The sequence below is a fragment of the Budorcas taxicolor genome, chromosome 7 (assembly GCF_023091745.1).
Source record: "Budorcas taxicolor isolate Tak-1 chromosome 7, Takin1.1, whole genome shotgun sequence".
Lineage (NCBI taxonomy): Eukaryota > Metazoa > Chordata > Mammalia > Artiodactyla > Bovidae > Budorcas > Budorcas taxicolor.
In genome coordinates this window covers 19974612-20000901 of record NC_068916.1, presented here as the reverse complement: position 1 = coordinate 20000901, position 26290 = coordinate 19974612, and the positions used below count along the sequence as shown (strand labels likewise).

Sequence of the window (26290 nt, the reverse complement as noted above, 5' to 3'; positions counted from 1 at the left end):
ACGGAGAGCTCTAAAGCTGGTAAATTTCCGATTAGCGCAAATTCCAAAGGTTTACCGTGGGTGGAGAGGCGGAAGTGGGCGGGAGGGTGGTCACCTGCACCGCGGGAATTGGGTAGGGGGTACAGCATTTCTCCGCCGGCGGCGCACCAAGGGGGTGTGGCGCCCTCGCCCTCTCAGCCACCCCAGGACCCGGATGTACAGCGCGTGGGGCTCCCGGCCCGCTGAGAATGACCGCGCTGCGCTCCAAGGCGCCTCACTGCACGCACTGGCGGCCGCTGCGCGGGCCAACCATTTTCTCCCTCCAGGCAGCTAGGCGTCCGGTCACGAACCTGGAGGCTGCCTCGCGCAGGAGACCGCGACACCTGGCCGCATTGTTGTCGCCTCAACTGTCTACTCTCTCGTCAGACAGGACCCAGTACCCGCCCCAACCTGTGCCGGCCTTGTACCCCTTTAAGAAACCAGACACGGCCAGGGGTGGGCGTGGTCACAGTGAGTGAAACGGGGAGGGGGGTGCGTAGTCGGGCAGCCCTGATTGGCCGGAGGCCCGGGCGGTGGCCGCGCGCGCTTGCGCAGTGCGCGGTCGCGCGCGCCAGAGGGGAGGAGGGCGCGAGGGTGATAATTGGCCGCGGCGCGGGCCCCGCCCGCGAATGGAAGGCGGTCACGTGACGCGACGGCTGGGGGCTCCCGGCGCGGGGGACGCTGGTGGCCAAGATGGCGGCGGAACTGGTGGAGGCCAAAGTGAGTGAGCGGCGGCGGCGCCGGCCAGGGCGGGCGGGGGACGGGGGTCGGGCGGCAGCCCGATGTCTGTGCCTTCCGCTCGGGACCCCACGGCGCGGCCCGCCTGCGGCTCGGCGTCCTGCCCCCTCGCCCGTCCCTGGCCTGGGGGCTCCGGTTGCGGGCGGGGCGCGGGAGGCCGGGGGCGGGGCCCCCAAAACCTCACCCCAGTCTCCGAGCAGGGGGTTCGGCCCCCCCAGGCGTGAGGTTGGGTCCTCCCCTCTCCAACCCGAGCGACTAGGGTCCAGATCGCGCTGAACGCAGGCACAGGGCCGCGCCTCCAGCTTGAGGCACATTCCCCCCGGACAGCGTGACGGGTTGGGCTGCTCGTCCCTTCCTCGAGGTCGGCGCTCTTTGGCTTGGGGGAGTGTCTGCCTCTCACCGCTTCCCATGGTATAGTGGGCTGGCATCTGGGTCTCAAGTCTCCTCGCCCAGCTGATCAGGCTGCGCTTGGCGGCTCTCTGCTCGGAAGGGTCCTCTGACTTTTCTGCCACCACTTCCACCATCCTGGGTGATGAGCTGGGGATCCTGAACCGCCCCCAAACACAGGGTGTCTCTTGAGGGTCTGTACCCCAGGCTGGGGTTTAGAGCCCTTATTCAGCTCCCGCTCTGGTCCCAGAGCCCCGCCCCCTCCTGACACCCTTCTCACCCCGGAGTGAGCGCGGTGTTAACTGAGCTTGCCTTCCTGAGCTTGCCTTCCCGGTATGATGGAGCCTTGGTCCTGGTGTCAGCTCCTTCCTAACTCTTTTCTCTCAGTCACAGGTCCTGGGTTTTGCGTTCCTTCTCACTCTTTCTCCTCCCGACAGCATTTGTGCAGCTGTGAACTCTGCTCCTGGGAGCCCTAGACTCCACACTCGCAGGATCAGACCCCGTTTCCAACCCCAGCTGCTTCCGTTATACTCACGCCATCACGAGTCTACTGCTCAGACCCACTCCCCACACAGCCCCTCTTTAGATCTGTTTAGACAGCCCAGCTCTGACGTCTAAGGCCCTGCTCTTTCTGCGGGTCTCTTACGTTGATCCTTGGAGTGTCCCCAGTTGATCGCAAGGTTCTTTAAAATGGTTCCTAGTCTGTCTCCCCTGTATTGCTGTCTGGGGTCCACATTCTACATCCCAAGGATGTTACTCCTTCTAGCTTGAGGCCCCTTTTAACCGTCTTGGGACTAAGCTGGGAGCATCCCTCTCCCAGGGAAGTATCTACTGTCAGATGCCCCTGTGAGGTGAGGCTCCAGAACCCTTGCCCCTGACTAGGCTAGGTTCTTGCCTGAGTTTACTCAAGGCCGCTCATCTTTCGGAGGTGGGGAAGGGACCTAGCAAGACAGGCCCCGCCCCCTCCGCCCCCCCCCCCCCCCCCCGCTGATCTCTCCTCCTAGGGGTCCTGACCTGTAAATGTTTTCTCTCTCTCGCTCCTCCCTCTCCCTCCGTCTCCCTTCGCTTCCCACGGGGATCTGAAATACAGCCCTCATGGTTCTGTGATTATCCAGTATTACTCTCCTTTCACCCCTGAGTGCCCTCCACCTATACCTGCATCACACACGCGGCCACCGCTCTGTTTTGAGAAATTGAGAGTTGCCCTAGAGATGCAGGGGTCCGAACCCTGCCAGCCCAAGGTGGCATCCTGTGGCCTGAAGTCCCCTGGAGCCCTGAAATTTAACTTCCTCAGGGCACTGTGGGCCTGTGGCCCTAGATGCAGGCCTGCCACTCCAGCCAGAGAGTAGGGTCTGAACTATTATACCATCTAGGGCCTTGAAATATGATCTGATGAACTCTACTTGACCCTTCCATGACTGGGGCCCCCTCCCCAATTAGATCAGATTGATCCTTTATCAAGTTCTCTAAACCATGAGCCTCTGTCCTAGGGGGTCTCAGGACTGCCACCCAGCCTTCTCTGATCCTCTGGAACCTTCCTGCTTCTTCAGCACCTTGCTGTCCCCATGGAGTGCTTTACATGTCATTGAAATAACCCCTTCTTTGAGACACTTTCTTAAACCTTTCATAGTGATAACCAGAGACTTATCTTTTGGGATGCAAAATGGGCTGATCTGAGAGGAGAGCAAGGGGGACTTATTCATACACTTGGAAATCTGAGACTCTTCACCTGAGGCCCCTGAGAGGGGTTGCGAGGAAGGGTTGGACTGGGCACTCCCCTAGAGGGTGTGTAGCCATATGCTCTGAGTTCTGAGTTCCTGCAGTGAGGAGCCCCTGTTCAGTTGAGTGTGGCTGTTGTATCCAGGCCGCTGTTTCTCCATGCGGCTCCTGAGGGGCCCAGAACCGAGGCTCTGGAAGCTGTTGCGGGCCTGGCGCTGTTTATAAACACAGATCTGAGGGGCAGGCGGGTCAAGATAAAGCCAGGCAGGAAGTGATCTGTGTAGTGCTTGGGGCTTCTTCCTGAATGTTTGCGCCCTGCTCATTCCGCTCCCCCCACCTCCGCCCAGTGTCAAGGGCAGGCTCCTGGGTAGTGGCAGCTGCTGAGAAATCCGAGTCCTGAACATATGGCAGCTCAAGAGGTGTGCCCCAGGCTGCGCGTGCACAGGCGGCTTCCGGATGTCCCCAACCTGGTGGAAGGGGCAGGTGGGGGCAGGGGCTTCCTAGGGCGGGGTGCCCTGTCGTGGTCAGACTCTTAAAGGCCAGGCCCACCTGCTTCAGGCTCAGTGGCTGGTGGTCAGCTCTTCCACATGACTTCGCTTCTCCCCTTGAGTGCCTTGGGCCTCTTCCAGAAGAAACATCTTGTCTGCAAGCCTTTCTCCTCTGTTCAAGGTAGAAAGTCAGGCTGAGGGAGGCAAAGCCTCTTTGTTTGCAGAGTTTTCTGACTCTGTGGGGGCCTGCAGACCACTGGGTCCCCCACCCAGGGGGCATGCTGGGGAGTGAGGGGCTTCTCGGAGCTGGAGGTAGACAGCCTCAGGAGTCCAGATACCACCAACTCTGCTGTGGACACATGGAGAGGCCTGGCACCAGCTGCTTCCCTCTTGGAGCCTCAGTTTTCTCACCTGTATAGTGGGCGCCGATCTCGGTGAGATTAATGAGTGCAAAGGCCAGCGAGCTTGGCATGGGTTTGCATGCCCCCTCTGCAGCATGGGAGGAGGAAGAAGATCCTGCAGCAGCAAAAGGCTCCCCCTTCAAGGCTTTGCAGGCAGGACTGGGCCTCCCTCACAATTTTGAGGCTGACAGGGACCCAGGCTCCCCTGGGAACCTGGGGCAGAGCTTGCACTTGAGCCTCAGGCTCCTGAGTCCTAGGGCCATCACGTGGCACATCTCACTCTTTGATACCCAGGAAGCACCAGCGCCTTCTGGCTTTGAGGCCACTGCTGTAAACAGCCTGGCAGGGGTCCTGCCCACCTCAGACCGCAGACTTTCTAGTTGATTTTAAGTGATTTCTTGATTTCTTCGGCTGCTGTCCCGTGAGCCCTGGGCTCGCAGCTTTCCACATCCACACTTGTCGCCTGTACTTTCTCTTTTTTTCATTCCCCCTGGAAGTTTCTCTTTCCCACCACATTTCATTTATCACAGGCCAGCTTCAGGGCTCAGCACAGGTGGCCCCCAAACCTGGCTGGCCCATCCTTCTGGGATACTTTGCTTATGGAGCATATTAGGGAGTCCACAGTATCGTGGAGGGCAGGCCACTGCTGGTCAGCCCCACAGAAAGCATCAGGGTCCACTGTGCTCTTGTGCTTGATCAGATTTAGTTGGAGGGACACCACCAGGTGATACTCACCAGACCTCAGTCATCGCTTTGCCACAGCTCAGTTACAGCCTCTGACTGTTGGGTCCTTGTGCTTCTCTTTTGAGGGGGGATCTTGCCCCTAGGGGTCACTTGCTGATGTCTGTGGGACGTTTGTGGTGGTCATGACTGGGATTTGGGGGGGCTCCTGGCATCAAGTGGGTGGGGCCAGGGATGCTGCTCCATACCCCACCATGCCTAGGACAGCCACACCCCAGAGAACAATCCAGTCCCGAGGCCTACAGTGCCGAGGGGAGGACGTCTGCCGGGGTGACCTGCAGATTCTTTGATGGCCTCAGCAGTGCTCAGCTGAAATAACCCGGTGCAGGGGCAGCCTGGTAGGGAGGAGCTACCCCGGTTCAGAGTCAGGTTTGGATCTTGTCTGTAACTGGAGCTCAGCCTAGCCTGGCAGGGGTATTTGAAGGACCAGAATTAAGTATGTAATCACTTACCCAGCTCAGTCCCCGGCAGATGAGTTGTACTGAGCAAGTGGTGGCTACTGTCCTCTGGACCGAAGGAAAGATGTGTTTGTGGCTGATGTTGCCAACGTTGGTTGAGTACTCATCCTGCTTCTGTGCATCTTCTCTGGCCCTTTCCACATGCTAATGGGGTAGACCTGCCATCCTCCCTGACGAAGAGAGGCCATCGGTATTCCCAGCTGAGAAATGGCTGAAACTTGACCAGGAAGCAAGATTCCCAGCTCCTGCCCTGGGACTGCTTTAAGGCTTGAAGATGGGAAAAGAGGACCTAAAACAGAAGCATTCGTGGTGTGGTGGCAGGGTGGGGGTGGGGGGCAGTCAGAGAAGATTTTGCTGCGTTGCTGATGCTGAGAAAGGCTGGAGGATGGGAGCAGGGCTGAGCTGGGACGGGGCCTCACAAGGGAGGGTGAGCACAGGCATGGAGGTGGGACCGAGCCCAGGCTGGGGGGCTTGGTCTTCCCTGCTACCCTCCCAGTTGGCCCGGGTGGCCCCTTGCCCTGGCAGCATCTCCATCTGAGCATGTGTGTCTGTGGTTGCTCTTCCCCAGAACATGGTGATGAGTTTCCGAGTCTCCGACCTTCAGATGCTCTTGGGTTTTGTCGGCCGGAGTAAGAGTGGACTTAAACATGAACTTGTCACGCGGGCCCTCCAGCTGGTCCAGTTTGACTGTAGCCCCGAGCTGTTCAAGAAAATCAAGGAGCTCTATGAGACACGCTACGCCAAGAAGAGCTCAGAGCCTGTACCCCAACCCCACCGGCCCCTGGACCCCCTGACGATGCACTCCACCTATGAGCGGGCCAGCTCGGTACCCAGGACTCCCCTCACAGGCCCCAACATTGACTACCCCGTGCTCTACGGGAAGTACTTAAACGGACTCGGACGGTTGCCTGCCAAGACCCTCAAGCCAGAAGTGCGCCTGGTGAAGCTGCCCTTCTTCAACATGTTGGATGAGTTGCTGAAGCCCACTGAGCTGGGTGAGTCCCTGTCCCCCCCAGGGTGGCCCTGCCTCCCAGGTTCTCCCGGCATCCGAGGCCCACCAAGTGGCCAATCAGGAGCATTTTCTGGGGGGGCATCAAGAGCTAAGGGGCTGTGTGCAGGGGGCTTGCCCCTCCCAGAAGACACAGGGACCCACTCTTGGGTCCTTGAATTAGTGAGGTATAGCTGTGTAACAAGTTACCCTAGATTCCAACAGCTTGGAGTAGCCGACACTTCAGTTTCCGAAGGTCACAGCTTGGGAGTGGCCTAACTGGGTTGTTTTCGCTTGGAGTTGCTCAGGAGGTCATGGTCCAGCTGTTGCCAGGGGCTGCCTAATCTGAAGGCTCGACTGGGGTAGGGGTGGCATGCTTATTCATGGGACCGAGACACCAGCTGTTGGCTAGAGACACCAGCTCTTGCCACATGGGCCTCTGTGGGCTGATTGAGTGTTCTCCCAGCATGGTGTGGAGTGGTGGCTTGTTTTCCCCCTGACTGTGATGGGGCAGCGGGAGGGGGCTGCAGAAAGGGAGAGAGAAAGTGAACGTGATCACATGTGTGAGCTTGTGACCCCACTGGAAGCCAAGGGCTCCGCTGCAACCTCAGCTTGGAAGTAGCATGTTTTTGCTTCCGCCGTATCCCACTGGTCACAGGGACCAATTCTGCTGCACTGTGGGCAGGGCTTTCACCAGGCTGGACCACTGGGAGGCAGGGATCACTGAGGGCTACCTGGAGGGGTGGCTGCTCTGCTCTTAGTCCTGGTGGCAAAGGAGCTGGGGGTTTGATCTGAGGTTCAACCTGATTGCCCCACCATCCCCGCCCCCCTAGCAGAAGGCTGTTTCCTAGTAGGCAGCCTGTAGGAGTGACCCTGGTCAGCAGGATCAGGCCTGTCCACACAGGCGAGCCATCAGGGTGTGGGTAGGTGTGTCTACAAGAGGCGGGGGCAGCCACGGGTGGAAGAGATGATGTCGCAGAACCTTGTTCTCCTTTCTCTGTCCCTTGTGTTGTCTGAGGACCCGCTGTGTGTCAGGCCTATAGGGTGGTATGTAAATAGGCCCCCACCGCTTCCATGCAGCCAGATGACTGGGCTGGGAGTGGGTGTCAGCCTGGACTCAGCCTCAGAAGCTGCCCTGAGCCTCCTACCCCCTGAGCCACAGCTTCCTGGGCCTCCAAGGCTCCAGAGAGCGAGTAGAATGCAGTGGGGTGCTTGTGGTCCCTCCAGTTTTCCCACGCCCCTGAGTGTCCCTATTCACCCACACCCTCCTCTTCCCCTCACTCACGCACTCAGTCACAGCATATCTCTAAGCACCTGCAGGGTGGGGGATGCAGACAGAGCCCGCCATGCTTGTAGAGGCTCCCTGCTAGCACCCTTTGCTTGGGGCCTCCAGGTACCCCAGCCTAACCTGGTGCTGTGTGTCCTGAAGCCCAGCATGGTGGGCCCTGGTCATGAGTCATTCCCAGCACGCAGTGCCAGAGGTCATGGCCGCTCCACGCCCCCGCCCACCATGCCCCTGGCCACGTGGCTCAGTCCCTCCCAACCCTGCTGACCCAGCACCCTGCCTTGCTCGGCAGGGGCCCCCTCTCTGCCCACAGGCTTTAACTCCAGCCCCCACCTGCTGGCCCCTCTGTCCTGCCCTAGTTGGGAGTGGGAGGGGAGGGGAGGACTGGCGGCTGCCTCTCTCCTTCTCCCTGCCACCCTTGGACTTGGGGAGGGTGGGATCGGATCAGAGGTAAAGGAAGGTGCTGCTCATGGCGGTCCTGGGGTCTGAGGCCTGCACTGCAGCCCAGGGCTGTACCCTCCACTGCCTTCTGTCTGGCATCAGGAGGTGTTCCTCGCCAGCCCCCAGGTGGGGGCAGGTTGGCCCAGCCGCACCTGTCATGGGGGTGACGTGACAGCACTGGGCACCCAAGGCCCTTCCCTGAGTTTCTCTGTCTGCTCCCCCCGCCCTGGCCTCTCTTGATGTCAGAACTCATTCCCCAACACCCCCAGCACGATCCCTGTAGACTGTGGGGCCTCAGCTCTGGCTGGCTCGCTGTTCTAAAGATTGAGCTGACAGTTCAGACTCTTTCCTAAGGACTCAATCACCATCTTTGCAACAGGGAGGCTGGGTTTTTACCGGGAGGCTGCGCAGCAGGCTCAGCACTCGGCAGGGGCCAGGGCCAGGACTGGAGGTGACTTTGAACTCGGGGTGGCAGCCTCCCTCCCTGGCCTGGACCGTGGGCTTCCTTCCTGCACACAAATGTGCAGTCACTCCCGGCCCACAATGCATCACTTTGCCCTGAGCCCCCAGGGACGCCGGTCACCTGATCTCCGGGAGAGTCTGCTCCCCTGTCTGCACCAGGAATCACTCGGCTCTGCTCAGAACAAAGAGGCCGACCCCACCCTGCCTGTGCTCCCACCCATTCCCCTGCCCCTCCCCCAGGATGCACCCTTCTCCCGCGTCTCCAGGACCCCCAGGGGTTGCCCGCGGTCCTAGGGGGGAGGCGTGATTGAGTGAGCACATACACTGGCCCTGAGCCAGCTGGCCCCCTCTGGCCTGGGACCAGCCATTCTGGGTGCCTCCCCACAGTGCCTTCTGTGGCTGGCACAGCCCAGGATCCCCCTCAGGAGGCTCAAGCCAGCTTCCCCTTCTCCCGCACCCCGGGTTCTGACCTGCCACCTGAAAGGAGGCCCAAACAGCTTGGTTCTGTTGCCCAGAGCAGCCACCGGCCGGCTCCGGGATGGAGCCCGCGCCTGGCCGACAGGAGACATAAATCACGCACAGAGGAATGTTCGGGTTGGGGGAGGGGAGGGGAATAATGGAGCCACAGGCCCGGAGCTGGAAGGACCTTAGGAGGCAGATGATCCACTCCGCAGGGGTGGGGATGGCTTCCAGAAAGGTCAGGAGACTAGCCCAAGGTCACACAGCATCCTGAGGAGGGCCCCCTGGAGCCCTGTGCTCAGCCAGCTTCCCCGCTCTGAGCCCTCCCCGCGCCATGGCTGCCTTGCTCTCCTGTAGGGAAGCACCATCTCTGAACCACTCTGGACTCCGGGCCTCATTTCAGGATTGGGAGCCCAGCCGTCAGGGCCAAGCATCCAAGGCAGAGGCGCTTACAGGGGGCCGGGAATGCAGTCTTACATCCAGTGCTGCTGCTTGGGTCTTAACCCCCTGATGACCTGAGGGCCCCACAGGCCTGGCCACTTGGGCTGTCAGTGAGCAGATGCTGACTGGGGAGGGCCAGACCTCAGGGCCACGGTGCCTGGGCGAGAGGAGGTGCTGTCATGAGATGCGCTGGCAGAAGGAAGGAGGCACGACCTGCCCTGCACTGCCCCTCGGGGCTCCGGGCATCCTGTGGGCAGTGCCTTGTGGGGTGGGACCACTCAGGCAGCCTGGCTGGTTGATCGAGCTGGTCCCCCCAGGTCTCCTTGTGCCCCAGGAGGTGGTCGGCTGACTCTGGTGGAGAGCCGCCAGTCTAGCGCCCGCCCCATTGGGTAGAGCCCATGTAGGTACCTCATTCAAGGTCTAAGCCCTTGGGCTAGTATTGCCCAACTGATAAGCAAGGCAGTGGGGTCCCTGACTGGCAAGGAACGCTCTGAGCAGCAGTGGGGATTGTCAGTACCAGGAGCCCTGTACTGTGCATTTGTTGGGAGGTAGCTGTCAGGAAGACTTCCTGGAGGAGGTCACAATCTCACTCAGACCTGAGGGATAAGTAGTAGTCAAGCTGGACATGAGCGGGTGGGTGGGTGGATGTGATCCAGGCGGAGGCCCAGTGGTGAGAGAGCTCGTGAATAGAGGCTGTTGTGACCGGAGCACGGTGTGGCGCAGGACGGAGGCAGGAGAGTGGCCTGGATGTGGGTGGCTTGTGGGGTGAGGGGGACCGGCTGGCGTGTCCTGAGGGCCTCTCAGGTTTTCTGGGCTGTATTTAACCTCTGTTCTGAGGCAGAAACTACCCCTAAGGTGCAGAGAGACAAAGTCACCTGCCTGCTGCCCCACAGCCTGGTATGGGACCCACCCCGCCCACAGGCCCTCCGTGGCATTCTTGGCCATTCCATGCTGTGGGAGCCTGGACGGTCACAAGGTGTCCTGTGTCCCAGCTCCAGGGGCAGGTGGCCTGAGCCCCTGGGCTGCTTTGGCCTCCCCTCTCCGTGGTTGTGGGAGGGTTTCCGCCAGCTCTGCAGCACATGGTTGCCCTGGGGAGCACCCAACACGGCCTGTGAAGGGCTCCTCGGGTGGAGGTGGAGGTTTTCCTCACAAGGCTTCCTGCCCACAGGCGTCAGTCCTGCCGGAGGAGGCTCACCTCCATTGCCCATGATCCCCTCACCTCCCAACTTGCTGCACAGCTCTGGTTTTCACCTGCCCAACATCCCTCCTCCCTCCTGTTTTCTCCACATGCTAACTGCCCCGCCACAAGCTTATAGACAGCAGGCTGATCCCATTCCTTCTCTACTCCAAGCACTCTCCTGATCTGCCGGCTTGTCTGCAGATCCCCTTCTTGCCCTCACTTGCTCCCCACCTCCAGCACTCCTGGCCTGGTCCTGCCCTGGGGCCTTTTCACATGCTGTTCCCAACATGGTCCTTCCTGCTCCACGGCCTGATCTAAAGCTCACCTCCCTCTCTTCCTCATCACTCTCTCATCCTCCGAGGCCTGGGGCTGGCTTGTCCCCACCACATCCACGGGTCGGAGGGGGTGCAGGCAGTGTGAGCAAAGGCTTGGAGCTGAGAAGCAACCGCAGGCTGCAGGGAAAACAGCGAGCCCCCGTTTCTGCATTCGTTCCTCCGCTAATCCCGCCAGCAGGAAGTCAGGGGTGCTCACCCCAGGTGGAGGAGCTGTTGTGCCCACCCGCCCCCCTCCGTTGTGAACCCCCTGCTCTGCTCCCAGCCCTAGGCACCTCTTTTACCTCTTCTGGGACTGGACTCGCCATCCTGTTACCACTGGGGCCAGGCCTTGGCTGGGAGGAGGGGCCTTGGGAGCCCAGGGGCCTGCCAGCCGAAGACGGAAGTGGGACGATGACCAGTCATAGCCAATCGAATTCTTTTATATATATGTGTGTGTGTTTCTCTCTCTACTTATTTATTTATCTGGCTCTGCCAAGTGTCGGGACTTCTCTGGTGGCTCAGACAGTAAAGAATCTGCTTGCAATGCAGGAGACCAGGATTTGAACCCTGGGTTGGGAAGATCTCCTGGAGGAGGGAATGGCAGCCTACTCCAGTATTCTGGCCTGGGAAATCCCAGGGATGTAGCACAGTGGATCTTCAGTTCCAGCATGTGGGATCTAGTTCTCCGACCAGGGATCGAACTCTGGCTCCCTGCATTGGGAGCTTAGCCACTGAACCACCAGGGAAGTCCCAGCCAGTTGACTTCTTAAAGTCTCTTTCTGTTTAAACTTTTGTAAAAATATATGTTTATCTGAGAAAAGGCAGGTTAACAGCAAAGCAGCCAGGCGCTTATTCCTGCTGCTGCTGTCTTCTCTCTGTGCCGTGTGCTCCTGCTGCTGGTTTACCCGTCACCACTGCCTCCACCCTCCCAGTATACGTCAAGTACCTGCTGAGACCATTGCATATGCTTTGCTGGTGGTGCTTTGCAGGGCTGCCTGGCTCTCTGTCAGGGTCCCAGGGGAGGTTTCCCTGGTTCAGTTGCTCCGCCTGCCGTGGACCCTGGGGCAGGGTTCTCCCTTTAGTCCCGGAGAGGCTCTGAGGCCTGTGGGTGTGTTTGGGGCTGGGAAGGCGTGTACCTCCTCCCAGCCCCCACACCACCTGGCAGGGCCTCCCCCACCCGCCACTGTGCGGCATAAGTGACAGCAGAGGTACTTTGGTTCAGTGTCCACAGTGAACCGAAGACATGGGGAAATAGTGCTAATTCTCAGGACAGAGGTTTTGGAGAAAAAGGAAGCTGGGAGGGAAGTGGGGGTTGCCGGAGCTGTTGGTGGGCTGGGGTGGGGTGAGGATTGCATTTTTTAAATAAAGCCACTCGGGAAGGCTTTCTTCCCAGTGGCATTTGCACAGACGTAAAAGACATCAGAGCTGTGTAGATCATCGGGGGAGGAGTGTTCTGGAAGAGGGGATGGCACGCGTGCAGAGGCCCTGAGGCGGGATGTTCTTGGCAGGTGGCGAGCAGGAGGAGACAGCCAGGGTGGCTGCGGTGGAATCAGGGCCACCAGGGCTGGGGACAGAGCCCCGCCCCCATCACTGCCCCTGACCCCTGAGCTGGCGGGAGCCAGGAGGGGTATGCACGTTGATCAGATGAGCCCCGATGGGGAAGGGGCGCCTTTGGAAGCCTGCGCCAACAGAATTGGTCACAAGGAGCCAAGATTGGAGGTGGGGGCGAGGGTCGTGGAATCTTGGCCTTGAACAGTTGGGAGGGTGGGGCCGCCCCTGGAGATAGATGGCAGAGGCCTGGGCTTGGGGGACGCCCGCCCTCTCCCAGCGGTGCAGCGTCTGTGCTGTGTCCCAGCCTAGGTGGCAACTGGCCTCCCCTGGCCACTTGGCTTCCTGGAGTAAGAGTCAGCCAGTCTGGGCTGACGGCTCTGGAAAGCGGCACCTGCCCCTGCTGCATGGACTCAGGACCCAGCCGCCAGTGACCTTTCTCTCCATTTCTGCTCTGTGGCTGGCTGGTGGGCAGGCCCTTCCCTTGCCTCCCAGGAGATTCTGTGGGGTTGGGGGAGTATGTTTGACCCTCAGCTCAGCCTCGCGGCCCAACTCAGGTGCTTTGAGGCTCCTCCCTGCCCATAAATAATTGCCCCGGGCTCTTCGGGCAGGTCTGGGCACATCTGCAGGTAGCCTGTGCAGCCCAGCCCTCCAGTTAGGCAGCCTTCTCAGGGGCCCAGCGGGGACTCCGGAGGGACCAGCCCTCTGTGCTGACAGGAGCTGGCAGCTTACTGCTCACTGAGCACCCCCAGTAACTGTCCAGTCCTGGTGGTCCCGGGTATGAGGGGTGCCCAAGCTTGGGTGGGAACGGGGCTTGGGCTCAGTGAAGCCGGGGTGGGATCCCTTGGCCCCGCAAGGTCTGGCTTCTGGGCCCCAGCAGCTTTAACATTCAAATTCTGTTTGCTTTTTAAATTTTGGAATTCAGAAGGTTCTGAATCAGGGGTGGGCTCCCTGCCGCCCCCTGGCCACTCCAGGTGTGTGCTCCAGGCTTTTGCAGTACAGGGCAGAGTGGAGACGTGGAGGCAGAAACTGTGTGGCTCGTGAAGCCGATAATATTTATACTCCAGCTCCTTCTAGGGACAGTCTGCCCACCAGTGTTCTAAAGGGTTTGCCGTGGGAAGAGAGCCGACACCTTGCCTCCCCAAGGCTTGTTGCCAAGGCTGTGGTCGAAGCCAGTTCTGGCACCCCCTCCCCAGGGGCAGCTGTGGTGCAGACCCCCTCCTCGGGTTTGGTTCCGCACCTGGCAGCCTGAGCTGCGCGCTGCTCTGCCCCTGCTCTTCCCACTTAAGCTCTCCTGGGGGTTGGCCTCTCGTCGGAGCACAGAGAGACACCTGATGGGACCTACCGTGTTCATGGGGCTTAGTGTTCCTCCACGTGGGGCCACAGCATGCAGGCGGGCGTTTAGGTCCTTACCGTCTGTTGCTGCTAAAAGCCGCCGTGCCTCCCGTCTGACAGCGGTCCTTGGTCCCCCTGTGTGCCCACCACCTGCAGTGGCTGCTTCTGAGGTGTTAGTCATTTTGGTGGACAGTGCTAGCTTGCCCTCCCTAGAGGTTGCCACTCCTGCCAGCCATAGCCTCATCAGCTTGTCTGTGGTGTTGGTGTTTTTGGCCTTGCCACACAACCTGTGGGATCCCAGCTCCTGGATCGGGAATTGAACCCAGGCCCCGCTGCAGTGGAAGTACAGAGCCCTAACCACTGGACGGCTAGGGAAGTCCCAGCCTCATCAATTTTGATCCAACTTTTCAATCCCTTCCAGTCTGCAGTCAGATGGCTTCTCAGTGTAGAGGATTTTTTGGTTTGTTTTTGGTTTTGAGGGGTGTTTTTTCTTCCTTGCTTCTTCAAATGTATGTTTAAGTTGAAGAATGACTGACATGCAGCAACCTGATACAAGCTGATGGTGTAAAGTGACTGCAGGTTTTGATTGGTCACAGAATGATCACCACTCCTCAGGGTAGTTTTAAATTTTTTAACTTTAAAATCCAGTTTCCATACAGTGAAATCCACAGATACTTAGCTTGTCATTTGAGTTGTAGCAGAGGCATGTGCTGAGTAACATCAGTGCCACCAAATACAGAACACTTCCATCCCTGCTGAGTCGCCCCACCCCCCCACTGCCCCCAGAGGCCACCTCTGTTCTGAGTTCTGTCACCGTGGATTAGTTTTGCCTCTTCAGGAAGGTGACATAACACACACAGCATGGCCATCTCTGCATCTGCCTTCTTTGTTTCAGCTGTATGGCTTCACGTCCGTTCACGTCGGTGACTGGATTACAGGTTTTATCGTATGAAGGTACCACAGCTTGTCCACGTGCTCTCCTATTGCTGGTCAGTCGGGTTGCTTCCAGTTCGGAGCTACTCGCAATAGATTAGCCAGGCATTCTTGCACAAGTCTTTTTGTAGACTGACTTCTGCTTATTTGGGAAATACCTTTAACAGTGGGTTGCTGGTCACAGGGCCAGATGTATGTTTTATTCTATTAGCCATTGGCTAACAGTTTTCCAGGGTGGTTGTTCATGTTACAGCCATGTTCCCTGTTACCTCAGCAGAGATTTCTGGTTGCTCCACATCCTTGGCAGCACTTGGAACGGCTGGCCTTGTCGTTTTTAGCCATTGTAAGTAGAGGTTTCGTAGGTTTCATCTGTTTGTGTATTTACTGGCCATGCCTTGAGTGGCATGCCAGATCTTAGTGTCCTGACCAGGGATCCGACCTGAGCCCCCCGCAGTGGAAGTGCAGATCCTCAACCAGTGGACCACCAGGAAGGTCCCTGAGTAGAGGTTTTTAAACCAACCTTGCATTCCTGGGCCATATCCCAGAGGCCTGGCTGTTTGCTCGTGTTTTGTTAAAGATATTTCACATTCATGACAGATACTCAACTATGTTTTTCCTTTCTTCATGCAGTTCTGTCAGGTTTTGGAAGCAGGGTTATGTTGGCCTCATTAAAATGAGTCAAGAAGTGTCCTTCCTCCTTTACTTTCTGGAAGAGTTTGTCTGTTTTATTTATGACCGTGCTGAGAGGCTTGTGGAATCTCAGTTCCCCAACCAGGGATTGAACCCCGGCCCCAGTAATGAAAGCCTGGAATCATAACCACTAGGCCACCAGGGAATTCTCTGGAAGAGTTTATATGTAGTTCATATCACTTCTTCCTTAAACATCTGATGGAATCATGAGTTCATTCTTTTTTTTAACTGATAAAAAGCTTTTCATACCTTCTGTATGTTTCGATGCTAGTCTTGATAATCTGTGTGTTTGGAAGAGCTTGTTCGTACCCTCTACATTATTGAATGTATTGGTGTGAAGGTACAGCCCCCTCTCCTGCTCCCCCCGCCCACCCTGGTCAAAGGCCCTGGGGTCCCCGCTGCTGTCGTCTCTCACTCCTGACAGTTTGTTTTCTCACAGTCTTACTGTTCAGTCTATCTAGCTCAGTGTTTGTCAAAGAACTTTGGCTCTGTTGGTTTTCTCTGTTGTTGGCTTTCTAGTTCATCGACTTTCATCTTTATCTTTAGTTTCCTTCCTTCTAATGGCTTTGGCTTTTAGTTTGTGCTTTTTTTTCTAGCCTCTTGTGGAGGAAGCATACAGCTTTCACTTTAAAATCCTTTTCTTTTCTTTTCTTTTTTTTTTGCCTCCTAAACCCATTTCATTAAAAACACACACATTTATTTATGTATTTATTGGGCTATGCCAGGCCTTAGTTGTGAAGTGGGAACTTTAGTTTTAGTGTGTGAACTCTTAGGTGGCAGCCTGTGGGATCCAGTTCCCTGACCAGGGATGGAACCTGGGCCTCTGCATTGGCAGGTGGATTCTCAATCACTGGACCACCAGGAAAGTCCAGTTCTCAGCCCTCTTGAACAGAGGGGCTGTAGAGCCTGCTGCTCCCCAAGAGGCCCTCAGTGGGGGACATGGGGGATGTGAGTGTTCCCTGGACCATAGGCTGTGATGAATGGCCCTAGGAAGGGGCAGAATCCAACCCCCCACTATCCCCAGTGGGCCCTGCATCCGTCCCACCTGGGTGGGCCCAGTCTGAACAGGGTCAGGCCTAGAGGGATGATGGTGGTTGGCACCCTTGCCAGGGCCCAGGCCTGACCCTGACCCCACGTTTGTTGTTAGTTCCACAGAATAACGAGAAGCTTCAGGAGAGCCCCTGCATCTTCGCCTTGACCCCCAGACAGGTGGAGCTGATCCGGAACTCCAGGTGCGCTGTGCCTGCCACCAGGCAGCCCGGGGAGCCTTCACCAGGAAGGGTGGCCCCCACCACACACTCTCAGCACCTTTGACCCACAGGCCCCAGGTGGGCCAGTCATCCCCCTTTCACAAGGTCCCCCTCACTGCTCCCAACATCCAGGATGGGGTCGTTCTCTGTGGGGTGTGGGGCAACATCCTGCCCCTACCTCCTTAAGACCAGGAGCCCCCAGTAGTGACCACCTGTGTCCCCTGGGGACAGGACCACCCTGGGTGAGCAGACAAGGGAAGCAGGCTGGTCCCAGGCTCTGACTCTGCCCCTTGAGGCCTTCAGTTTCCAGCTGGGACGAGTCACCACCAGGGCAGCCGCCCGGTAGGCACAGGGCCCACGCCCACTAGCCCTCTTACCCTCTACACTGGCCCCCATTCTCCAGAGAGAGATCATTTGCCCAAGTCACCAGCAAGTAGACGGTGGGGGAGAATGTTCTAGGCAGTGCCCTGAGGCCTTTGGTTGCCGTGGGAGGTCGCGGGTTAGTCCACCTGGCTGGTCCCTGGCTAAGGCTCAAACTGGCTGCTGGGCACAGGCCCTCTCACTGACCCTCCTCTGCTCCCCACACAGAGAACTGCAGCCTGGGGTCAAGGCCGTGCAGGTTGTCCTAAGGTAAGCCCAGGTGTGCCTGGTCACAGGGGCGGGTGGGGACACGACCCTTGCCCACCTTCCCCTCCACCATCCTGGATGGCTGAAGCCCTGCCTCACCCCACTCCAGGACCCTCTCAGACTGCCTCCGCCTCCACCTGATCCTCCCTTTCTGCTCTCTGGCCTTGTCCCTGGATGCACCGGCATGCTGCCGCTGCCCACCCCCACCCCCACCTCAGGCCAGACACTGGGTCCCTGGGGACCTCCCCACGCCTGTACAGTCTAGCATTGAGATCCCCTGTCAGGCCAGACCAGACACAGGTCATGTCATCTCCCCCTAGGCCCCCATCTGCCCTCCCCACCTCTCCCAGCGGGCCCACCCCTGCCCACAGTGCTCATGACCCCATGGTCCTCATTGTCCTTGCAGAATCTGCTATTCAGACACCAGCAGCCCTCAGGAAGACCAGTACCCACCCAACATCGCCGTGAAGGTCAACCACAGCTACTGCTCGGTGCCGGTGAGTGGATGCCCAGCAGCCGGGTCTGCTGTGGGGTGGGGCCGAGTGCTGAGGGGCGGGGGGCACAGCACCTAGAGGTGGTCGCAGCTGGCGCATCTGCCCCCAGGGCTACTACCCCTCAAACAAGCCTGGAGTGGAGCCCAAGAGGCCGTGCCGCCCCATCAACCTCACCCACCTCATGTACCTGTCCTCGGCCACCAACCGCATCACTGTCACCTGGGGCAACTACGGCAAGGTGAGTGGCCAGACCCGCCTGCCTCTGCCCAAGCGCCTCTGCCCAGCCTGCCCCCGCAGCCTGGCCCTGACTAAACCGCCCTTTCCCGCCCCGCCACCCCCAGAGTTATTCCGTGGCCTTGTACTTGGTGCGGCAGCTGACCTCCTCAGAGCTGCTGCAGAGGTTGAAGACCATCGGGGTCAAGCACCCGGAGCTGTGCAAGGCGCTGGGTGAGCCCTGGGGCTTTTGGCACTGCTGGGTGGGGCTCCTCTTGGTCCCTGGTGCTGACCCCCAAATCTGCTGGGGCTTGTTGCTGTGGGCAGGCCCTCCATGGAGGAACCTGGACTTCCCAGGGTCCAGCTGTCACCCTGGGGTTGGGGCTCTCTGGGAGGTCTCTAGAGAGTGCAGAAGGAAGTGGGGAGCCAGACCAGGAACCATCAGTGCAGAGGCTCTGAGGAGGGACAGGCCAGAGCTCAGTGAGTGGGCACAGAGAGGCAGGGTGAGGGCCACCGAGGTCCATGGGGCAAGGGGCCTTGGAGGGCTTGTGGGGGAGGGGAGGACCCTTGTGATCAGTGGTCCAGGCAGGTGCTTCTGGGCTGATGTGCAGAGACAGGGTGCACGGGGTCAGCGCTCAGGGGCTGAAGATGAGGGTCTGAACAGGAGTGCTGAGACCATTCAGTTTGTTTTTTTTTTTCTAAACCAGTTAAAGGGAGTAGGGATACATAGAGCATTAAAAGCCCAAAATGATAGCTTAGATGGGCAGATAGAACCTTCCTGCATCCTACTCTGGGGCTGCCCTGTATGGCAGTGGCTTGGGAATTCCCTCCGGTCACCTGGAGGCCCTGGTGGGCTGGCTTCCGACTCCATCCTCATGCAGATCTGGGCAGCAGGGCCTGGCCATGTCCCAGTCTGACCAGTGGAGACACTGAGGCCAGCGTGGCAGAGTTAGGGCTCTGTGACCCCAGGGCCTCAGCCTGTCCCCCTCATTTTCTTCAACCCTACCCCCACCTCTCTGTTTCCCTGTGGGGGCAATGGCCAACTTGACCAGAGGAGGTGGGCTCCCCACATTGGGCTTGGCGTGGGGCTGGACAGGGTCATCCAGGCACTGTGGGCCCCAGGGGGCATAGGCCCCAGGTTGACTCCTCACTGAACGGCCAGGAGGAGCAGCAGTGTGGCGTCACGGTGTGTGGGACAGCTGACCGCCTACTCGGGCAGCCAGGCTTCCTCTCTGCCCGCAGTGTGGAAAGTCCTGTTGTGTGTCTGACCGGAACCCCTCCTGCTGCACGCGCCCTCCCTCTGTCATGTGGAGGAGGACCAGGGCCTTGCCGTGAAGCGTGGTGTGTGCTGGATCCATTCTCAGCTGCTCTGGGTCGTTTTGAGGGGCCAGGGCCTCGGGGTCTATCCTTTGTTAGTACTTCTCAGCCAGAGAGAGGGGCCACAGGGTGGCTGAGAACAGCAGGGCCCTCCAGGGTGGGGGACAAACTGGCCGGCCGCCCTCAGCCCCATGTGGGAGGAGGAGGCGGGGCCGCAGTCCTTGTGCAGAGGAGGGAAGAGCAGAGTGCCCTCCACTGTGCAGGCCTAGACGCAGTCCTCCAGCTCCCTGCGCCCCCTGCAGGCCCATCCCCAGGGCTGCAGTGCGCCATTTCCTTCCAGGCTTTTTTCCCTCTACACTTCGTGTACTCATAGTTAGGTAGCTTTGTGGTTGGCACCCATTGTCTTCTGATTTGTGAGAGAAGCAGGCTTGAGTGGTACAGGGAGCTATCTCATGGGCTCGCTCCTGTGAGCCCCCAGAGGGCCCCTAGAGGGTGCTCCTGGCCTTGGGGCTTCCCAGCTCTTGGAGGCCTTAATTTTCATCAGAAGGAACAGTCACGGCAGGTGATCTTTGTCAACTCATCTGGGTCTTTCCAGAAAGGGTAGGCTTGTCAGGGGGTCCCCTTGTGTGCACTCAGATTGTTGTCAGAAATGAGCGGCTACTGCCCAGGGCTCTTTAACATTAGCTGCTCCTCATAGTCTTGGGCCCTGGAGCTCAGACATGCGTCCCATCACTGGGGGAGGTGGGTGTGATGGACTTGCCATGTGGACCTTCTGAAGTGGGGCACTGAGCTGTTAGCTGCTGCCCTCCCGAGCATCTCTGTGCACTGAGGGAACCTGCTGCTCAGCCTTGGGCCTGCAGGCACCCCTGTTCCTCCCCACTGACATCGGTCACCCCTTCCCACAGTCAAAGAGAAGCTGCGGCTGGACCCTGACAGTGAGATCGCCACCACGGGCGTGCGGGTCTCCCTCATCTGCCCGGTGAGTCAGTGCATGAGGTAATAGGGGCAGCCAGTGATGGGTGGCACTGGCTGGGCAGCTGCTCACACCCATCCCTCTGCCCCCACAGCTGGTGAAGATGCGGCTGTCGGTGCCCTGCCGTGCGGAGACCTGCGCGCACCTGCAGTGCTTTGACGCAGTCTTCTACCTCCAGATGAACGAGAAGAAGCCCACCTGGATGTGCCCGGTGTGTGACAAGCCGGCCCCTTATGACCAGCTCATCATTGATGGGTGAGTCCCAAGGGCATGGGGACCCCTTGCCTCCCTGGGCCTTTGGAAAGAGGAGCGGTGCCCTGTGGCCCCTGAGGCCTTCGTGGTCCCTCCCGGTGCCTCGCATCCCGTGGCAGCTCCAGTGGCCCTGAGCTAGGAAGAGAGGCCAATGTCAGCCCTGGAGGATCTGTCAGGGTCTTTGCTGTCTGCTTGGCGGTAGTGTAGCTTTGGGTTCAGAAGAGGGGCTCCAGACCCGCAAGCTCTGCTGTTGCTCCCCCGTGACCTTGCATTTTCTGAGCCTGTTTCTTCCCCCTGGAACCTGCACAGCTTGGGGAGCGGCTTCTCCAGCGGTGCTCAACAGAGGCTTAGTCGCATCTTTCATGTGGAAGAAGGAGGCGGACACATGTCTCCCCAGCACTCTGCCCACTTCTGTTGTCCCTTTCCTAGGGGGCAGCAGTGTGCGGTCAGACTGTCCCCTGAGCCTAGCCAGCAGGCCCTCCCCACACTGAGGGGAACATGGGGAACGAGGCCATTCTCCCCAAAGGGAAACTTCACTCTGGGCTTAAGTTTCCAGAAGCCCAGCACCTGACTGCCAGGCTCCTGCCAGGCACTGGCCACACCCACTTCTGACCCCAGAGCTGGGGCTGGTGGGGGTAGGGACTGGGTGGCCCAGGGAGGAGGGGCCGTGGGGAAGCTCTGGACAGCTGACTGCATGACCGTCCCACCCACACCCGATGGTCAAGGTGCAGCTGGGGCCAATGCTGTGAGGAATGGGGTAGCCCTGACCTGCAGTGGCCGCATGTTGCTGGTCCTCACCGTCAGACTCTTGTCTCAGTCCACTCACTGCGTTAGATGTCTTGGGAGCCCTCCCTCTCAACTGCTCAGGGAGATGGGCTTTGATCATCCCCACCTTACAGATGAGGAGACTGAGTCTCAGGAGGGGCGTCCCACAGCCCAGGCCCCCAGCTCCCAGGGGGCCAGGCAAGGACTTGAAGAAGCAAGTCCAGGCAGGCCAACTGTGAGCCTGGGTCCCCTCCCAGCAGGGACCAAGCTGCCACTCCCACAGTGTCCAGCCTGGGGTGGGGTGATGAGGCCTCCGGGGCCGGGCACCAGGCTGGGCCTGAATGGCAGCTCTGTTCCCAGCCTGGCAGCTGTGCAGCCTGGGCCCGCCTCCCCCCACAGGCCTGGAGCAGGTCACTTGGGCCCAAGTGCTGGTAACTCTGACAGCTCTAGGGACACACAGGCCTAGGGCTGGGTAGTGTGATGGTGTCCCACACAGACTGCAGTTCCATCAGCCTGCAGGGCCTGAGTGTAGCCAGGGAGGCTTCTTGAAGGAAGGGTCCTTGAGTCATACAGTTCTTCCTCAAGGCTCTTCTGTTTTGTTTCTGGCCCTTAGCTGGGTGATTTAGGGGGCCCCCAAATGACTCGATCCTTCAAGGAACTCCCCTGTGGGCATGTGGGATGGGAGGACTGAGCCAGACACAGACACTGTTACTTAATCTCTGCTTAGAGGAGAAGAGGAGCATAGAGTAGGGCTTTGGAGGGTGAGTAGGAGTTTTCTAGGTGTGACATGCATGGCAGCCAGAGCTGTGCTCATACTGTGGTGACCAGGGAGTGATGGGGTTTGGAGGGGCCCCTTCAGCCACAGAGGGTGTCCTGGACAAGGCCTCCGTCCTGTGTGATCGTGACAGAGGGGATCAAAGCCACCTCTAGGCAGGTGCAGTATGGATGTTGAACACACACTGAGGGCTCTGGTGGGTGTGCCCTGCTCCCGGCCCCTCCCCAGACCCTTGTAGCTGCTGTAAAGGGTGGGTGCTGGGCCCGCCTCTCCTTGCAGGCGGGGAGACCGAGGCCCAGGAGCAGCTGTGGCAGGACCAGAATTCAGGCCTGCCATCACATGGCCTCATACCTAGGGGAACTCACTCCCCCACCCTGCCCCCTGGCCTCTGCATCTCCAGCTATAAAGTAAGACTTGCTGGCAGTCCATTAGGAGCAGCACCTAAGGGTGCTTCCCGCAGGCGCCCTTGGTGGGTGCTGCTGGCTGCAAGTGACCTGGGCCCCTCCTGCTCCCCGGTGAGCCCAGAGCCTCTCAGGGCCTTTGAGCCCCGTGTGCCTCCTTTCTGAGCCCCAGGTTCCTCATCTGTAAACGCAGGCAGCACAGTGTCAGGATGGGAGGGTGGGGGCCAGGTAGGGGCCCCTCCTGTGGCTTCCCCAGGCCTCATGCTCCAGAGCAGCTCTGCCAGTCATCTTGCCATGGGAGTCGGGCGAGCGGCGGGTGGGGGGGGGTGACTGGAGGGCTCACTATGTGTGGCCCTCGCAGAACCTCAGGCCACCAGGTGCAGCCAGTGCTGGGTGCTTACCCCTGCTGCTTTCTGGCCTGGATCTCCCTGCCTGCAGGGTGAGGTGGGCCGAGGGCCTACCCTCTGCAGCAGCTACAAGGGTCTCGGGAGGGGCCAAGTGCCCAGGCCAGGAGCAAGGCATACACCAGAGCCTCCCGCTTCTCTTTAGCATCATGCCCTGAAGCACTGTTCTGGAGAAGGAGGTGGCTCCTGGGGAGCACAGTGCAACCCTGGAGTCAGCACCCCTGTTTCTACCCCTAGGCTCCTCTCCAAGATCCTGAGCGAGTGTGAGGACGCGGACGAGATTGAGTACCTGGTGGACGGCTCGTGGTGCCCAATTCGCGCCGAGAAGGAGCGCAGCTGCAGCCCCCAGTGCCCCATCCTCGTGCTCGGTGAGGCCACCCACCTCTTCCTGGGGCTTGTCTCCCGCCCCGCCGCCTGTTTATCTGAAACACGACTGTCCCGGTGGAGCCAGTCCCTCTAGAGAGGGGCGTGCAAGGCGGTCAGAGGCGGTCCAAGTGCCAGCCCCATCCAGAATGCAAGGGGCCTGGGGGCATCAGGCCCCTCGCCCTGTCCTCCAAAGTGGGCCACACGGCCAGGCTGCCCCTGCCCCCCTCCCCCGGCCTCGATTCCCCTGCTCTGCAGGTTGGCAGCCCTCCAGAGCATCTGTCCCCTCTCCCCTGCAGGCACCTCGGACGCCAATGGGCTCCTTTCTGCCCCCAGCGTCAACGGCGGGGGCGGCAGCATGCTTGGGGGTGCAGGCAGCGGAGGCGGCCCAGTGGGCAGCGTGGAGAACGGGAAGCCGGGAGCTGACGTGGTGGACCTAACGCTGGACAGCTCGTCGTCCTCGGAGGAGGAAGAGGAAGAAGAGGAGGATGAGGAGGACGAGGACGAGGAGGGCCCCCGGCCAAAGCGCCGCTGCCCCTTCCAAAAGGGTCTGGTGTCGGCCTGCTGACTGCTGGCCGCCGCTGCGCCAGCCGGACACTCGACTTTCCTGGTGCTCACCACTTGGAGGGGCACAGGCGGGCCTTGGGCACAGAGGGAGGAGTGATTTTTTTCTTTTCTTTTCATTGTTGTTCATTTTGTTTTTTCCACCCCTTTCCCTGGCTCCTGGCACCTGTACCTCTGGACTCTCCCATCAGAGGATTAAAAAAAAGGAAAATGACAAAAAAAAAAGTATAAAAAAAGAAAAAACAAAAAGCAAACTGAAAAACAAGGCAAGCCACCCACACAGCCACTTCCCCGGCCGGTGTCGGAGCCCAAAGTCGGAGCCGACCCTGGGGAGGGTTGGGGGGAGGCCCAGGACGCCTTGACCCCCGACGACCATTCCAGCTGGTGCGAGGGACCGGGTGATGGGAGTTCAGGGAGGACCGGCAGCCAAGTGGGCCTCTCCCTGGCAGCGGTGGCAGCGGTGGCCACAACTCTTGACATTCGTCTGTTCCTTTGCTTTCTCTCTCCCTGCTAATGTGCTCTCCCGAGAGCCCAGAGCAGGGAGCCTCTTAGCCAAGAAGCCATGGAGTGGGTGGGGGTTGGGGTGGGGCCTTGGGGGGGCAGGGGTGGGCAATGGGGGGACGTGGGGGGCCAGGGAGGGTTTAGCCACAGATGTGTTGTATTTTTTGAAAGTGCAATAACTTGGTATTTTGAAGACTCGGCATGTGGCCAGGGCCCCCCACCCCCACCCCCCTGGCAGCAGGCGGGGGCCCCAGGGCGCGGCACCGTGTGGCGTGGTGGGGGGGTGGGTCTCAGTTTTCTAGCCAGCTACCTCGGTAACTCCAATTCAGGTTAACTTCCCTAGGGAACAGCGCAGGTGTCCACGGACGCCGCCTCCTCGGTGGGGTGGGGGCTGCCACTTTGGAGGGGTGGCACGGACCTGCCTGGCCTCTCCATTTGGGGTGGTTCCTCCCCCCTCTTCTTGCTCTTGGGTTTTCCGACGGGTACAAGGCCTGCCCGGCTCCCCCCTCCCCCGGGAGCCTCACTCTGGTCTTCCAACAGGACTGGGCGTCAGCTCCCCGCCCGGCCCCTCCCGCCCCCCAGTGGCTCCCAGCCTTGGGGGGTGGTCCAGCGACCATGGGGGCTCCCGCAGCGGCCCCAGACGCCTCCACTGGGTGCCCAGCCCCCCACCCAACACCCTTGTCCCCTGGAGGCCGCACCTGGTTCTCCAAGACCGCCTGTGCCCGCAGTTCTTTTTTGCTTTTATTCTTCCCTGCACCCCTCACCCTCAGACCCCAGAATAATTTTTCTTTGTATGAACAGAACTCTCCTAGTCAGGAAGCAATATCATTTCAGGTCTAGAGAAGAAAGGGACGTAAATCTGGTCGAGGGCAAATTCAGTTTTGCTGTGTAAACTCGGTTGCGCAGTTCGGCCCCCCCTCCGTCTGCACCGGCAGCTGAGGGCCGCTGTTTTCTAATATTTGTATTCTAATTTAATTGTTTTTTAAAAACGCAAATAAAAAAGTCAAGGTGAAGCTACCATGGTGTCCACCTCTCTGTGGGTCGGGGGCCATGGCCGGGAGCAGAGGACAAAGCCAGAAGCCCATCCATGCTCCATGCTCCTCCTGGCTGTGCCACGGGACCTTCTGGCTTCAGGAGGCACAGCATCCAGTCCAGTGGGAAAAGTTCTACCTTGAACTTTGAGGTCCGGTGTGTGTCTGCTGGGCTGGGCCAGTTCAGACAGAGCCACCAAAATGCAAGGAGGGTCCCTGCTCACTCTGAGGGGCCAAGAAGATACACACACAGGTAATAAACTCATAGAAAGATAGCATCACCACTCAACGGGAATATGCACCCCTCATCCCCACTAGGATGGCTAGTAAGTGAGGATCGGGGAGAAGTGAGGCCCTGGAGCAGCCGCAGTGGGCGAGTCCTGGCCAGAGTTGCCGTCTGGCCCAGTGGCTCTGCTCAGGTGTCTTCCCGCAAGGTAAATGAAAACAGGTTCACATAAACGCTGGTACATAAGTGTTCATGTGGTCACAGCAGCATGATTCACAACAGCCAAAAGGTGGTTGGGAAACAACCCAGGTGTCCATCAACAGATGGACCGACACACACACTGTGCACTCCATCCACAGTGGATTATGCGGGTGCTGAGTCGCTTCAGTCGAGTGTGACTCTTGGCGACCCCATGGACGGTAGCCTGCCAGGCTCCTCTGTCAAGGGATTCTCCAGGCAAGAATACTGGAGTGGGCTGCCACAGTCTCCAGGGAATGCTCCAGACCCAGGGATCAAAACCCACACCTGAGTCTCCTATGCTACAGGCAGATTCTTTACCACTGAGACAGCAGGGAAGCCCAGTGGGAAATGATCCGACCTTAACAAGGAGCGAAGCACTGACACTCGCCACATTGCAGATGAACCTTGAGGACACGATGGTCAGTGAGAGAAGCCAGACACAGAAGACCACTTAGTGTGTGATTCCATTTACATGAAACATCCAGAACAGGCAGATCCACAGAGACAAGGATAGGTACCTGGGGTGGGAGAGGGGCATATGTAGTGAGTGCTCAAGGAGGGAGGGGTGTCTTGATGGGGTGGTGAGAATGTTCTGGAACTAGATGGAGGGGATGGTTGCACAGTTCTCTGAACATGGCAAGACTTCTCGCAGCGTGGGAGGCAGGAGAACCTGAGTGAAGATGCCGTCCTGGGCCGAGGAGCTGCAGAGCCATCATCCTTCACCATCCTCACCAGAGGCCTCTGGTCTCTCTCATGGCTGGCTCAGGTCCCCTTGGGATCTGGCCATGGAACACCTAACCCCCCACCCCACCCAGCCCGAGCTGGAGGCCTGGGTCCACGTGAGCACAGATAGGTAAGTGACCTCACC

General features: G+C 59.2%; 1 protein-coding gene across 1 annotated transcript; it reads left to right on the top strand.

The window, feature by feature from the left end:
• Positions 1-685: 685 nt before the first annotated feature.
• PIAS4 (protein inhibitor of activated STAT 4) lies at positions 686-23980 on the top strand. The gene is made up of 11 exons (XM_052643232.1): positions 686-738; positions 5519-5945; positions 16174-16258; positions 16865-16906; positions 17310-17400; positions 17507-17635; positions 17739-17844; positions 19833-19906; positions 19995-20155; positions 22735-22865; positions 23160-23980. The coding sequence occupies exons 1-11, from the start codon at positions 712-714 to the stop codon at positions 23426-23428; spliced, it is 1542 nt and encodes a 513-aa protein (XP_052499192.1). The 5' UTR covers positions 686-711; the 3' UTR covers positions 23429-23980.
• Positions 23981-26290: the final 2310 nt, after the last annotated feature.